At 36.7% G+C, this 16,111-nt stretch overlaps 1 protein-coding gene across 2 annotated transcripts in view; it reads left to right on the plus strand.

Moving 5' to 3' along the window:
* rorb (RAR-related orphan receptor B) overlaps nucleotides 1–15,597 on the plus strand; it is a 263,070-nt gene extending 247,473 nt beyond the window's left edge. For both annotated transcript variants that reach the window (XM_072584980.1, XM_072584971.1), the window contains exon 10: nucleotides 318–15,597. In XM_072584980.1, the coding sequence (XP_072441081.1) occupies nucleotides 318–473 (156 nt within the window). In that variant the 3' untranslated portion in view covers nucleotides 474–15,597. The remainder of the gene's footprint in view (nucleotides 1–317) is intronic.
* The last annotated feature ends 514 nt before the right edge of the window (nucleotides 15,598–16,111 follow it).

The following is a 16,111-nucleotide window of genomic DNA, read 5'->3' on the forward strand; positions in this document are numbered from 1 at the left end:
AGTCAGGGTTACTCTCTGGAGGGTTGGTGTGGACTTGTTGGGCCAAATGGTCTGTTTCCACACTTTAGGGAATCTAATCTAAATATGGGGATAGTTTGAAAATTTGGAGTTGAGATAGATGATCAGCCATAACTTAGAATGGTGGGATAGGCCCAACAGGATGAAAGACATAATCCTGCTCCCCTACATTTAAATGTGGCCTAGCCAGACATGGTGGACAAGGTTTACGGTAAAGACTTGTGCTGGCCCAACAAATGGGGTCAATGAAACATTGTTTGCAGTTGCATTTAAGACTGTGTACTTTTTTCTTCTTTCAGTTGATCTCCAGGTTACCAACTTTAACTGCACTTTGCAACCTGCACACTGACAAGCTCCAGACATTCAAGCTGTTGCACCCAGAGACAGCCAACAGCCTGTTTCCTCCTCTCTACAAGGAGCTCTTTAACCCGGACTCTTCAGTCCTCCCCAAGTGACGGTGGTGGCTGGCACACACCACCATGCTTGCAATAAAGCTCTCTTCAGAAAAAAGACAAAAGACATGTAAATTTGAGACTTCTAAATGAAAAAAAAATTACTACTGCAACACTAGGAATGTCCTGCACTTAAATAGATTCTTTTTCACCGCTACCGATTAAAGAATGTAAATACTGCACCTGATATGGAACTTTTGTGGAACCGTTCAGAAAATGTACAAAAGCTAAGTCATTCTACTTTTATCTGTTTTGGGGGTAAGTTTTAACAATCAGATGCTGGTTAATACTGTTTTATAATTAGAACCATGATTTCACAGTATTATTCCTTCTATTCATGGCTTAAGATATGATTTAAGAGAATTCAGCCTATTAGGCTGAACTGTTACTGTGTGTATTTTTTTTCATGTCTTTCATTGGGTCTTGCAATTTTACTTTTGAGGATATTACAATTCCAATATATATGGATGCAAGTATATATTTGGAAAAGATGTGAAAGTTAAAAAGACATAAACAAAAGTCTTGTCTGGATTGTTGAGAAATTGACTGTGGATTCTATATGTTAAATGAAAAGATGATTTTAGGGATTTGTTTCTTGGAAATGTAAACTTTAGATTGAAAAAGCACTAGTTTTCCACATTAAGCTATATTTTTATGTATAAAGTTGCACAGAATGACAAAAACACAAATCAAAAAAGTTATTATTTGGCCTTTTTAGCTGTAATGACCAGGACAAAGTAATTTCTGTTCTAAAACCTTGTGTGAAAGCTGTAATGGTCTTTGTTTTTAGTAACAGTTTGTGTCTCAGTGTGTTTCAGACAGAAGCTGGTAGTAAAATGGTTGGATCTACCAGGAAAGGCTTTTAGCACATATCTTTATTACTCCATGTCGGAGCTGTCAGTCAGTGAGGGACACTATAACCACATTCCTATTTTGATATTGCAACTCCCTCTCACTTACTGTTTTCCATACAAGATCCATTTTTGTTCTCAAAATTTTATATTTAGAATATCAAGAAGCACTATTTGATTTGTTGGTCTAATTAGACTGAACATAAAATTCTGGATGTTGATATTCTGTTGTAAATGTGCAGTTTATTTCAGCTTGTTTGGTAGCTCTGCTAATATTCTTAACATCATTCCAATTTCAATTACTTTCGGGAAAAAAGCTCTGCAATGCAACAAATTTCAGCTGAAAATGGACTTTGATTATTTGACACCAGCATGGAGGAGTTTCTTGGTGCTCAGTGAACAGTGGCACTTTAACTTTCTAAGTGCAGTGCAGCCACCAGCAAACCAGCCTACACATTGTCCTGTAAAATGGTCATTGGCATTACTGGAAGAAGTATTTTGACTGTTCCTTGTCCTTTATCAAATTCATAATGGGAAAAAGAGAGTGCAAATATAATTTTAATTATGATGTCTGCTCTGCTTACAATGGAAATTCATTGAAAATCTAGTAACCTTTAATACTAATGTCTACATATTAAACAGATCCAAAAATAGGAAAGTTGAACCTATACACTTCATGGCCATAAATTTAATTGTTAGCCTTTGCAATCTATATATAAGGCTTACATACAATGTAATGAGTTACTTACAATTCTTTACGTTTGTGAGACTTATATGGAAAAATACTTTGAAGGCTAATTGTTATGTGAGCAGAAAAATGGCTCTATCACTTATTGCTGTATTCTAGCAAATCATCAACTAGTGGATTGCATGATTTAATTTTCCACAGTTGAAGGGAAAGCAGCAAAGACTGTGTCTAGATCATACCTTCCAAAGCACATGTAGGCACACTTAACATTCTTTGAAATATTGCTGTCATTTACAAACCCAAGAAAGCAGACAGATGGCAAAACTAAAAGTGAAAGAGGGAGAAAGTGATTACAGCTTTGTCAGTAAAACTTCTAACTCAAGTGACCCTGTTAGCTCAGAGTGCCATTGAATCTTACAGATGTGAATGTCTTAAATTCAGTCCCTGGTGTCTGTGCTGTATGAGATGATCGCAACCAGAGCAGCAGTGGGGTTGCTGCATTTGGTACATCATTCTTGGGCTAAACTAGATTTTTTTTTAAAAAAACTTTATACTCCTCATATTCCTGATTCCTGTTTAGTGATGCTAGCTGAAAAGCACGTGTACAGTTGTTCAATGAAGGAAACATTCCGACTTAATTATGACACCTTCCATGCACTAATAATCTATTCATACCCATTGTGTAGGCAGCGATATAAAAGATGGTCACTTAGCCAAAGCAATGGAAAACTAGCTGGTATAAATCACCACCGTCAGGAGAGATGGGAAGAAAACTGAAGGTCTAATTTTTCCCATTTTTATAAGGCAAAATTGCTTTACAACAAAATCTATTGAATTAATTTATGAATAGAACTGCAGCTTTTCCATTTGCCTTCCACAATCATCACTTTTTGTCTCAAAATTAAGTGGCTAAAGGGGAAGAGCAAGTTGAATAAAACATTTGCCAGTTGCTCTGCTGAAATAATGCCTTCCACACAGTGCAGAAATGTAAAACCAATGTTACACTGTGGCATTTGAAGATACAGTCTCGTCTTGATATCTTTCCCATTCAATTTGACAAAAGAAAACCCCACAATGATCTTTACAGAAGTTCATTGTCCTTCTGATTTAGCTCTCAATGTTTGTTCTTTCCTCTCTCCTGAAATTTAAAAAAATCTCTAGACATAACTATTTTTGACATGCCCTCTGTCTAAAATGAGCTAGGAGTTAATTAGATGTTTATTAGTATACAGTTTGTATGGGATTGCCAATTTTATATACAACAAGCTTGCCCATTTTACTAGAGTTTCAAAGCACTTTTCCAAGACATTTTATTGCATTTAAATTACTGCACAAGATTTTTGTTTTGCTCACAATATAACTCTCTCTTTACAGCTAGATAGCAACCATTATTTGCTCTCAGCTGCCATCATTGTTCTATTGTGTATTCAGACTAGCCTTTCCCTACTCATTTTATTATCACAAGAAATCACTCTGATTTCAAAATTAGAATGGTGCGTGCTACTTTGGAAATTCCTATAGGTGTCTTAAACCCCACGTATCAACATTGCCAGAACTAAAATCTCAAACCCAATAAGAATAGAGCAATAAATTTCAATAGGAGTTCTCCTCCAGTATCCTTGGAGGGATCTTAGACCAGAAAAGACTGTAACAGTGAAATTAATTTGGCCATTGTCAATCTGATCCAACTGATTGTGCACCATTGAACACTATCTTCCATTCCTTAGCAATAATTTGTTATCTGTGTGCAATCATGGGATGGGTTGTATTTAATGTCCATTCTTAATTGCCCTCTGAGCAATTAAGAGTCATCTACATTGCTGTGGATTTGGAGTCACATGGAGACTGCACAAATTAAGGATGCAGATTCTCTTCCCTAAAGGACATAAGTGAACAATCTTGTGGTTTTAATGACAAGTAACAGTGGTTGCAAAGGTCGCCATTAGACTGGCTTTTTATCCCAGATTTTTTTCATTGAATTCAAATTACACTGTCTCCCATTGTATTATTCGAACAAATGTCCCTGAGAAATAATCTGAAATTCTGGATTACTAGTCCAGTGACATGACAACTAGAGCACCAACTCCCATTCAGAGTATCCATTGGGAAAGCCAGTTTGTACAATTTAAATAGCACACTTACGCAGACATGATTTAAACAGACTGCTCTGGCAAATTTGAGATTTTCTGTAATTCTGACATCGATTGGCTTTGAAGTTTGTCATTGTTGACTCTGGACACTAAATGTAAGACCAACTGAAAAAATGTTCTGATCTGTTAGAATTTGAAAGCAATTTTTTTTAAAAATGTGAAACATAATGAGGCAGGTTTTCCTGTTTCAGCATCTGGACACATTAGGAATGAAATGCCTGAAAGGGAATCATCTAATTTTCTCCCTATTCATTTAAATGGATAGAGAATACAACAGGTTCCCTTTCAGTCATCTAAACATTTCTCAAAATATTGCAACTGACTAATTCAATTCAGTAAAACTAAAAACAGAAAAGTCAACTGTCCATTGTGCTCGTCCATTTGTTTTAGAAAGACCTGTTCCTCAGTTTCTTGCTGTGCTTTATTGCATTTGGCATTGCACACAACATTCCACAGAACTTCTGCGATCCCAAGTTCGTGCTGCAGACTATTTATAAAGAATTTTATGGAAATTTGACTCCTACAACAGGAGCGGGGATAACAACATTGTTCAAAGGGTGTGTTTCTAAATTCAAACCAGCACTCATGGAAAGACAAGAACATTTCAACCAAGGATCTCAAACATTTAAGATCTCTTCTCACAATAATTTATTCAAGTTGCCATCAAATTAAAGAGTCCATGCTGATTGCAAAAAAAGGGTTATGGGAACACTAAACACTAATCTTTCCATGCTTTAATGACAACATCTTAAATAAGGACAAGAAATAGCAACAAAAACCATTTTTAATTTAAATCCTACTGAGTCCAGAATACTGAACATTGGTGCTGTCATTATTTTTGTTTAACTTTTCCAGGCAGTTTGGTTACTGTAATTTTTTATGAGTGAGGATTAAATTCCATATTTTGCAAAGTGTTAAGGAATGAGATGAAATATTGTTCTGTGACAATATGGAAAAAGTATTCCTTCTGATAGTATTTGCAATGTTACTCCACACAACAGCTGGAGTAGTTCTTCTTTCTAGACACCCAATGTGTTATCAAGGAGTTAAGTTTGATCATCAGAGTAGACAAGTGAAAAAATCTTCATTTACTAAATTGACAAACCTGGCAAATTTATGCATCAGAAACTGCAAGATCTACTTTCACACAAAATCTTTATTATTTTTGGATAATTTTGCCTCAAAAAATATTCAAAATATGTAATGTCTTTGTTAACAAATGCACTTTTAAAAATCCAGACCCTTTTATTTTAAATATGTGCAAAGAAACCTGCAAACACAATATTTTCTTATGACGAGGAGCAGGTGAAAGAAACAAACTTGATGTCCTGGTCTGAAAATAAAAACCTAATTCTCACCAGGAGAATCAATCATGAGCACTCGGTACCCCCAATTCACAATGTTCTACATTTAAGTCCCACATAAGGGCTTGAGTACAAAATTCAGTGCTTGACTTTCTAGTGCAAGACTGGGGGAGGTGTTTGGATTGACAAATCTGGTTGGAGACTTTCCTGGAGATTTCTTCATGTTGGCAACACTAACTATTGGAGGTGCCATCTTGCAATGAGATATGAAACTGTAACAATATCTACTTGTTTGGTAGATGCAAGAATTCTCATGCTTCTAGTTTAAAGAAGAGCAGGGCGGTTTTCCCTAGTAAAAAAATATATCTCCTAATCAACATCATAAGAACAAATATCTAGTGTTAATAACAGTGCCGTTTGTGGGAATTGCTGAGTGCACATTTATTGCTGTGTTCATGACGACACTTCAAAAGCACATCATTGTCCTATGTTCCATGGGTACAAATGTAGGTGACTGTTCAGGAGCGTCAAAGAGTGGAGGGAGCAGACTAAACAAAGTTGCGGGCATAAACTGAATTGAAGGAATACTTGGCTGCAGTGGGAAATGGCATTGTGGCACAGTTTACCCCTCCCGATTTTCCCAGAGGTGCGTTTGTAACCATATCAACAACTCTCCTGACAGAGGCAAGACTTAAATCAAGGTATTTAATGATGTTTTAATGAGCCAATCACTGCTGACTTTAACATGGCAGTGCACTGTTATGAGGATGATATCAGCAGCCTTCCCTTACCCTGTGTCAGAATCATGGCAACTCAACAGAATCAATTGAAAATATTTGAAAAATGACAAGGATGCTGCCTTGCTTAATCAGAGGCCTGCTACTGCATTAGGATCGCAAGGAAGCTGATGTGTCCAACAGTGCTGCGTCTATTATAGTGACAGCTGCTCCTTTGGTGAAGTGGCAGCCTTTCTTGAGTTCATACTCCTTAGATTTCAGCAATGTTTTCACTGGTGAGACAGTGGAGTCTGCTGGTCAATGGCAATGGTCCATAATGTATCAAACTCCTCCCTTCCACACCCAACTACCATTTTTAATTAAACAACAAGCTTAGAGGCCGTCAAGCAAGGATTTGGCCAGTGGGCATGCAGCTACAGTGAGCAGGGGCAGGATCTGAATGTAATTCCAAAACTTGAGAATTATCTAAATATAAAAGATTCCAACCTAGGGTCTCATATGGAGCAAAAGAAGAAAGTGCTGAGGAAACTCAATGTCTGACACCATCTTTGGAGAGAGAAACAAATTTAACAAATTAAATCCAATATGACTCCTCTTCAGACACCTAAACCAGAGACCGTGCAGAAAGCATGAGACCAGAAAATTGCCCTCTGAAATATTTGTTTTAAGCATAGAGTGATACACCACTGACCAGATATTTCAGTCAATTTCTGATTGACAGAAATTGTTTGTAGTAGAAACAGTAATATTTTGAATATAGATTAGCGAGTCTGTCAGCACTTATGGAATTAAAAATCAGAGAGTAAAACAAGATGTTGATTCCTTACTGCCTATTTTCCATTAATGCACAGTTAAAGTCTACCACAAGAATTCAGCTCAGTAACAATTGTCTGATGAACAGTAAGCTTGTGAGAGCATTGCCCTGTTTTGACTCTGCAATTTAAACTTTCCCTTGAAATTGAAATTTGGTGTACAAGCTTTTTATTTTGGCCAGTAGAGGGTGGCAGATCTCTATCAACAAAATTAACCAGCAGTAAACTGATTGTTTTAACTTGCTTACCAACAGGACCAAACTGCACCAACGATGGCAACAATGCAAAGTCATAATGAAAATAAGCGTGCAAACCTGTTTTGTATATAAATCTGTCACAACCTGTGCTGAAATTTTTACAATATTTTGAAACACTTCTGATACATTTTGATATATTTGTCACAGTTACACTTTTAGCATCTTTTGGGAGGAAAATATTTTTGTAATAATAGTTTAACCTTCTTCCTACTGAGGCAGTGGGAAATTTGTAAATTGCTGAACTATGTTAAAGGGAAAATATATTTTATTTCCAGATCATTTAACATAAAAGTGAGGTAGTTTTCTTTGTTCCCGTTGCAAAGCTTTTAGCACTTAATTGTATAGTTGTGATATTGTGGGGTAAAATTGTAAATATATTTATCGAGGATGGATGCATGCAATGTGATTTTCTCTTGCCTCTGATGGTTTATATATAACTATGTGGAAGGATAGTGACATTTTATAGGTTATTGTTTTGTACATTTGAAGTTCTCTCTTTTCAAACCATCTCCCTATCCAGGATATTGAATTTTATAAGACATTTACAGCCATTTTGTATGAATAAAGGTCCAATAATTTTGTTTTTATAAGTTATAAACTTCAAGGGACTTGGTGGCAAAGTGCATTCCGCATACTGTCCCTTTGTTTCAAACTAATGGGATGAAAGTGTTTTCACACTGGTGGCTGTAATGATCATACATAGAGTAGTCAAGACCTAAAATCAGCTTATATTAATTATGAATACTTCTTCAAAAGCTCACCATCATTCCTGTTTACACTGATTAAGGAGGTAGAAATGGAACACAGATGGATTGGGGTGTTTGATTTGCAAAACGTGAGAAATAAAGAATCTCTATTGGCACTTTTTTTTATTTTAAAGCTAGTTCATACTGATACTTTTAATGTGCTACTTCGAAATCTGGTGTGTGAGAGTATACATGACTTAAAATAAATTAGTTTCACACTCAACATTTGATATGTCATAAAGTAAAGGTTTTCAAATTGATGCATCTTGGCAATATTCTGGTGACTGTAAACATTGGCAGTTGGGATGCATAGGCCTCACCTTGATGTCAGTGGAAGAGTTTTATTTTGATGTGCGATGTCAAATAAAACCATGAAGCCATTTATAAAGAATTCGTTTACAATTTCATTAAACATAGCATAGAAAGGAAATCTTCCCCATGACGATTTTTTGCAGATGCACAAAAGCATAGTTGTGATTTTGGACATTAGTGCAAAATGGACAATGTTGATTATTTTGCATCTCTTCCTCTTATTTTCATTGAAGTATAGTAAAAGGAGGGGGAAATGGTGTGAGGTGTATAAGAAGCAGTTGAATCAATATTACATAGTTTACATTAATGTCCAAAGTTGTAACTTCTTGCAGTAAAATGGTGATATCACTTGCTGGCTTAGATGGATTCACCTGGTACATACTGTATCTCACCGTGTGGATGATATAGTTATACAAAGTTCTGGATTCTGTCATTGAGTGGAGAGACAAGAATCATTTAATTCCTTATTATCAAGATTAATTTTCCTAGTCTCAAGCATGAACAAAACATCAATAAATTCCATGTACAGTACCTTCATTTCTTAATCAACATAACATTGTATACATTTAATGCAAGTTATAATTTATGTCTGCTAAAACAAAATGAATGATTGTTTGATTCTGACCATTCAGTGAGCATGCAGCTCAAAAATATAAATAATATTTATTTATTACATGTTATTGTGATTTTATAGGTGAACCATATGAAAATTACTGACTTTGTTACTGTTATAAGTTGAAACAGAAACAAATATTGAACTTTTCCCCCACCTCTGAATGGCCAAGTTTGACCAGGCAATTTTGAATCAACATTCAGGACTTTCCTTATGCGTAGCACATTTGATTGTTAGTACTTGAAAAATAGATGCACTTTTTATGACCCAGGCCCTCGGTTTTTGTTTTATTTTGTGATGTGGTGTTTTGCTAATGAAACAGGTCATAAGAAAACACTAGAGAGAACGGAACAATCTAAAATATTGCCTATCCCTAGAATTATCTGCCTAAAAACAGAATTCCATGTGGGTGATGGGTGTATTTAATGGAGATGACAGGGGGTCCCGCCTGTTGTCTGGAGAGTCACTGAGAGTCCTGTGTCATCTCTTTTAGCAAACATCCACCACATTATGTCCACTAGACAGGGGCATGCCTTCTGCAGGAATGAGGAGCACAACAGCAGAAGTCCCACAAGCCAAAATACACAGAGCTGTAGCAGTGACACTAAGAAGGTGGTTGCAGTTGCCAGTACAACAGACACTTAAGGCGTATCATTGCTAGCTCCTAGGTCAGAGGTGAGTGATGGCAGGAGGGGTTAGCATTGCACTGGGAGGTTGGCAGTGAGGGTGAGAGTTGGCTTTCATCAGGCTCCTCCAGTTTGAATGCTGGGTCCCTTGATGAGGCAATGAGTGCCATTGAATGAGGGATCGTCATAAAATTCAACAAGGTTAGCTTGCTGTATTTCCCACATGGTGAGCCCCCTACCCATCTCTAGGTTAATACCAGCAGTGGTCAAAGGAAGCCCTTAAGTGGATACTAATTGCTTTCAAATCCTGAACTTAGCCAGAGTGGAGACAGAAAGCCATTATGGTTTTCCCTGCCTGATTAAGTGACCCACCATCAAACTCGTCACTGAAAAGGGAACTTACTTCAGCCCTTTACGTATATGGTAATCTGGTAAAAGCTGTATGCATCTTATACGATTTATCACAGAAACGGGCTGGTTTAAGCTAGAACTTGAATTAGAATTTTCGTTCAGTTGCAGAAGCTTTGTTTGTCAATATTGTGGGTTGAATCTTATGTTTAATTTGGCTAAGTTTGAAGTAATTAAGGATTTTCTGGAGGGATTTCTGCCACGAAGCCTGTTGAGTTTTCTCATCATATTTTACTAAACCTGCCTCCTTAGCTACCTACTCTGTCCCTGTGGTGTCCCTTGCATCCATTTCTGACTAAACTTACCATGTTTTATTCCCAAAACTCTGCGGATATCCCAGAATTCATCATCATCCCTTGCACCCATGACATCTTCAAAAACCCTATTGTGCACCTAGACAAGCAGTATCAGTCCAGAGCTACCCAGCACGATTCCTGACATTTTCCTCAGAAATGGCAGACAGGAGAAATTTTTGCCCTGTTTTGTAGGTAGTGACCTGGAGGAGCGATATACACACGGGACTTCCTCCTCCTTAAGACCAAGAGGGAAGGCTATGTCACCAGTCCATGCCAGCTGGGTTGGAGGTTGCTACCCAGGTTAATGCAGTCTCAGCCACCTGGCAGGAGGAGAGCACTGTACGCTGCAGGTCAATCTCCTTCTTAACTTCACAAATATAAGCTCCACCAGCTTCTCTCTGTTACTTCACCTTCTGTCCATCTCACTTCCCAACAAGGCTCACTCTCTATCACTCTTACTATTGTCGACAGCATCTTCTCTCACTCGGCACCCATTCCAACTCCCCAATGTCACTAATCCTGCATGTCCTCTGTGCTATCTCCTTACTCAGTCGGGACATCCTGTCTCCTGCCCCAAGAGTAACATCTGTGTTGCCCACTTTCTCCTCCCATAATACCTGCCTCTCGTTCAATCCAGGTGGAAAACAGCCACAATAGATTAGAAAGACCGGTAGTAAGCTGCCTAACATTCAGTTCCTTACCCCTCATCTGGACAGCATCCTGACTGACTGCCCAGAGTGGCTGACTATTTCCAAGCCCCTGAACTAACCTGAGAGGTTTCTTTTGACTTACTGTGCCAGGATCAACTGAATAAAGGCTATTTCCCTTTGACTTGACTGCAGCCTGCTGACAACTGTGACAAGATTCCTGGATTTATATCTGCACTAACCAGCAACGCAAATCAGAAGTCATGTGAGTTGGATATCTCTAACTGAGGGAGAAAAGCCCAAAAAAAGGGAAAGTAAGGTAATGCAAGATAGAGAGCACCCAAGTAGATTTAGATTGAGTGTGCACTATGAGTGAGTGAAAATGCAGCTTGGTCCACGCTTTGAGCTGGGTGCATATTTCTGAATGTAAAGTGAACTTGCTGCAGCTTTCCAGTGCAGCCCAAGGTGCAACATTAAGGTGCAAAAGCATCCTGCAGTAGAATCAGAGATTTGGCATGAGGGTTCTTAGAGGCTGCTACCTGTCAGGTGCCAGTGTAAGATTAATCCTCCTTTGCACCAAAGGTTAAACAGTAGTAAACATACTTATTTTTGAAAGTTGCTGCCCTAATTCATTTAAGATCATATGAGTTCTATTGTCTGAATGAGCTAGCACAGTATGCTGCTTCTTTCTTGCAATATTCTTCAATGTCACCATGATCATTACAGCTTTAAACAAAATGATTAAAAATTGCTGTTTACTTGAAGCAAAACAAACTTTCTTGTCCCCTAAAGATCAATCCTTCTTGGCTCAACTGTAAAACTACACCTTGCAAAGTGCTTGAAAAATGAGAGATTGTTGACCAGTTAATGGTCAAATCCATGGAAAATTACCCATGGAGAAATCTCAGATGTACAAAGATGTAAAATTGGCACTATATTCTGAAAGTCAGATCTGCCGAGGAACAGCACTAAGATAGGAGGTTTGAGAGTATATCTGGGGTGGAGACCGTACTTGTCAGACAACTGTACTGCACTGCAAAGCCAAATTTTGAATAATCTATAAAGTGAAAGTTTTATACTTGATTTTGAATCCCTTTAATTTAGTGCTGAGACTCCCTGCTGCTGATTCTATTTTAAAGTCAGTAGTTTGATTTGCATTGAGAGGGTCATGAGCAATGCTTGACTCATGCCTGCATGACTCTATCGAGCTCATGTGTCACTGGACATAGAATAACGAAAGAGGTTGCAACTTTACATCAGAGTCACGACACTAACTCCTGAAGATTGTGAACAAAATATTGTACTCACGGAAGTATCTCACCTAACAAAATGTCAGTAAATGGAATAAACAATAACTAGACCATCTATCACTACAGGTGTACAAAATCTCTTAAGACTGTAATGGTTAAAATTGTTTTTGTGGCTAGATTTTATGCATAAGTGACATAGTTGTCTTGTTAATGACAATCACTGTTGGATGCAGTTATTGCACTGTTTCCCACTCAGGGACCTTGGTCGTCAGAGGAAATGTTTGGAATGCACAACTCTTGAGGTGAAAAATATCCCTGGACAAGGCCTTCAGTTCTGAGAGACTTCAGGAAGATGGGCCAGATTTTAGGATACATTATATTATTTTGCACAACGGAAATCCTTCAAAATAATTGAATGTATCTTAAAAGATTTAAACAAAAAAAAAGACAATTAGAAAGTCAAAATAAAAAGGGGATAAAACAGACAATCTGAATGATAGGTTAATGCTTCAGTTGGAATTAATCATGAATAATATCAATCTAACTTCCCTTTTTGATCCTTCTTGACGTGTTAATATAATTTCAAAATGAAAAGTTACAGAAGCATTAACATGGAAGGGTTGATTTTCATTACGTGTTGTCCCAACAAATGCTCACTCAATTGTTCAATTGCTAGTAAGCCCAGCAAGAACCCGGGACATTAGTTATTCTATTACTCCTCAGCCATGAGTAATAGCAGTTGTATGGTGACTGTTTAATATGATCTATCGATCAGGGTTATGCCTGATGAGGTCAGTGTTCATAATTCATACTCCACCATTTTAGTTCAGAAACTTACCAGTCTCTTGATTGAGGAAAATTCCATCAAATTGGCTTTTAGGAATTTGCTAGTTGATATAATTTGACCTGAGTTGTTCAGGCTGCATCAGGGAGAAAAGTAGATTCAACATTTGAAATGGATGATCTTGTCAGAAGTGTTGAAGTGTTATTAGAATATAGGAATGGATCTGATGAGGAGACCTTCAAAATATGCAAATTAATCCAAATTGGAAATAGTCAGAAATAATTTCAAACCCCCACCAGCCCCAATCCTATAGTTCACATTCCTTTGTGTAGCACAGAGAATAGGCAACATTTGAATTCTGTTCATGCCCGTGTATGCATACACTGTGAATGGAAATATTTATATCCCACAACTGTTTAAGCTGGCAGTTAGGTGTCAAGAACCTCCAATCATGTGTGAATTTTATAGGTTTGCCTATCTGATCAAATTGCAGGACCAATATTTGATTAGTTGGCTCATGAAGTGTAAACTACACTGCCACACTGCATTCTGAACCTTTTTCATACAGTGCAATGTGTCTATGTTTTAAAAAAAAGGCAATTGAAAGGGTGCAGTAACTTGATTCATTGACCATAATTTTTTCATGCCCTTATCAGAATCTAAATAAAACCAATTCTAATTTTATATGCAATCTTATTGATTTTGGCATGATACAGTCGAAATAACCTATTTCCAAATCTTGCAGTGACTGCAAAGAAGGATTTCCTATGTGCAAACTAAAATTTAGCAAATAACATTTGTCGTATGTTCCATTGTCTTGTGTGTCACAAACAAAAAAGGCTTCTATTGAAGTTTAGAATTCCAATCATACACTAGATACAGTAAGCAATAATCTAAGGCATTTGTTTGGTGAAAATATCTGCCATGTAATTGTAGAAACCACAAGGTTTGCTTTGCATGCTGTCTCTTTATAATGTACTAAAATTCTGGTCCTTGTTTTCTATATATTTGTCCAATCTGTATTTGATAAAGCTGTAGCATCAAGTTGCTGTTGTGATTCTCTATCCACTCTGTTAATAGATTCTATAAGAATACAGGCCATGAGTTCAAATTGGCACCTGGCTTTGTAATTTTCTGATAAACAAAGACTCATTTTCTGAATAAATAAGAGGCAGGATGAGATAAATTAATGCAATTGCCTCTCCTGTGTTCAACATTTTTTATAAGAGAGATCTAACTGTAATTAGAATATTGTGGGCTTTTTTACCATCAGGATTTTTTTTTCAACAAATGACAAACAAATCCACTGACAGGACAGTCCATCTTAACTTATAGCTCCCAAAGAGTTGAAAATGAATGTTATTAATAAATATGCAAAGGATTTGGGAAATCACTAAAAATTATGAGTAAGCTGGCAGTTGTTTCTCAGTCCTTTGAGGTTCAGGCTGCATAAACTTACAACTTTTCACAACGTTCACCCCAGTGCTGAGAATCCTTTTACTTTTTATGAATAAACAATATAATTCTAGAGTTGGCTGCATGTCCTCTATCTTGAGTGCCATAAATCATGCGAATAAAGATGTCTGAGAGGTATGGAATGTTTTTTACACAAATGTAATAGACAAAAGGAACGGCAGTCTCAGGTGCCGTTATGTTCATAAAGTGAGTTTTTCAAGTTTCTACTGTTCATGCCCCAAAAACAGTGGATCATAGAATTTCACTGATCTGTCCATTATCTGTTCATTGTTGCACTTGAAAAATCACATTTCATTGATGTGCTGTGCTAAATGAACATGCTGAATATGCCTATGAGGTGGCTCTATTTGGATGAAACAAAATAAAATCATATCATTTCAGATATTTTCATTTTCAGTTACAATGTTTTACAATCTCTTCTGATTTCCGTGACTATTGCATCATACTTATTCATTTCTGAATGACTATGGCAGCACATCAGTACCATTCCTTGATTAAAACTGGATTGTAGATTTTACATTTTACTGAAATTTATAATCAACTATTAGCATTTTATTTTCTATTCCAGTATTGTAACCCTGTTAACAGCTTTCAAAACATGAATATTTGTAATGATTAATAAGAAGTAGTGTTTAAATAAACTGGATATTGATTGTAATGGTATGATTCTACATTAACTATTACAGAATAGATAAGAATATAAACTATTAAAATTAAACAGAATTCATGTTCCATTTTGAAAATAGCTAAATTGTTAATCTGCTAAAATCAGTTACAATATTACAATCCATGGATACTTTGGGTTTCTTATGGCAGCTGAACTGTGTTAATATTAAAAACTGAATCACATCATAGAACCTGCTAAAGAAAATTGAGACAATCGGAAAAGGTTCACTAGTTTAACTAAAGTAATATTTTCCTACACTTCAGCTATGCTAGTGACATTGCACTATGGGCCTTTGAACTTTGAACTTTATCTAGGCTTCTCAATAAGAATAAAGAGAAAGGATAGCAACATTTTAATATACAGAGAAAAATGACTGCCTACAAATCAGGAAAGTTCATTTAACTTATCCTTGCCATAACTCTTAAAGGTTAATGAGAATGAATTGGAAGGAGTCTGAAGAGTTTGTATTCAAAGCCTTTGCTACAGAGGCTTCCTAATGCACTGGGGAGAGGGGGGGTGGGGGGGGGTGGGAGCGGAGGCACCGTAAGAGTTCAGTCTTCTGTTTTCTTGTATATATTACAAAAAAAAACTTATGTTTGTTCTGTTAAGTAAACTGCAAATACTTAAAAGTTTTAAGTTACCTTGTATTTGAAAATATTGGCATTTTGAATTCTGTAAGCAGAATAGTTTAACAATAGTAGAAGTCTTCTTAATGCACATTAAATATTTCTGAATGTTTACTGTAAATGACAATCTATGTTTATGTTCCTTTAATGAAGAATGAAGAGTAAAGACAATAAAATGTATAATAAATCATTCTAAAACTATTTGTGTGTCTTTTTATATGGAAAGTGCAAAATGTCTCGACAGTACCCAAAGCTCCAGGTTATCATTTAGCATAGAAAAACATGGGGACAAGGGTAAACAATATTTGCCCCTAGAGCTTGTTGCCCAATTGAGTGAGATCATGGCTGTGGGTGAGTAATTGGGCTGGTTAACAACCCTATATCCAAAATG

This window comes from Chiloscyllium punctatum, chromosome 2 (genome assembly GCF_047496795.1).
Source record: "Chiloscyllium punctatum isolate Juve2018m chromosome 2, sChiPun1.3, whole genome shotgun sequence".
Classification (NCBI taxonomy): Eukaryota; Metazoa; Chordata; class Chondrichthyes; order Orectolobiformes; family Hemiscylliidae; genus Chiloscyllium; species Chiloscyllium punctatum.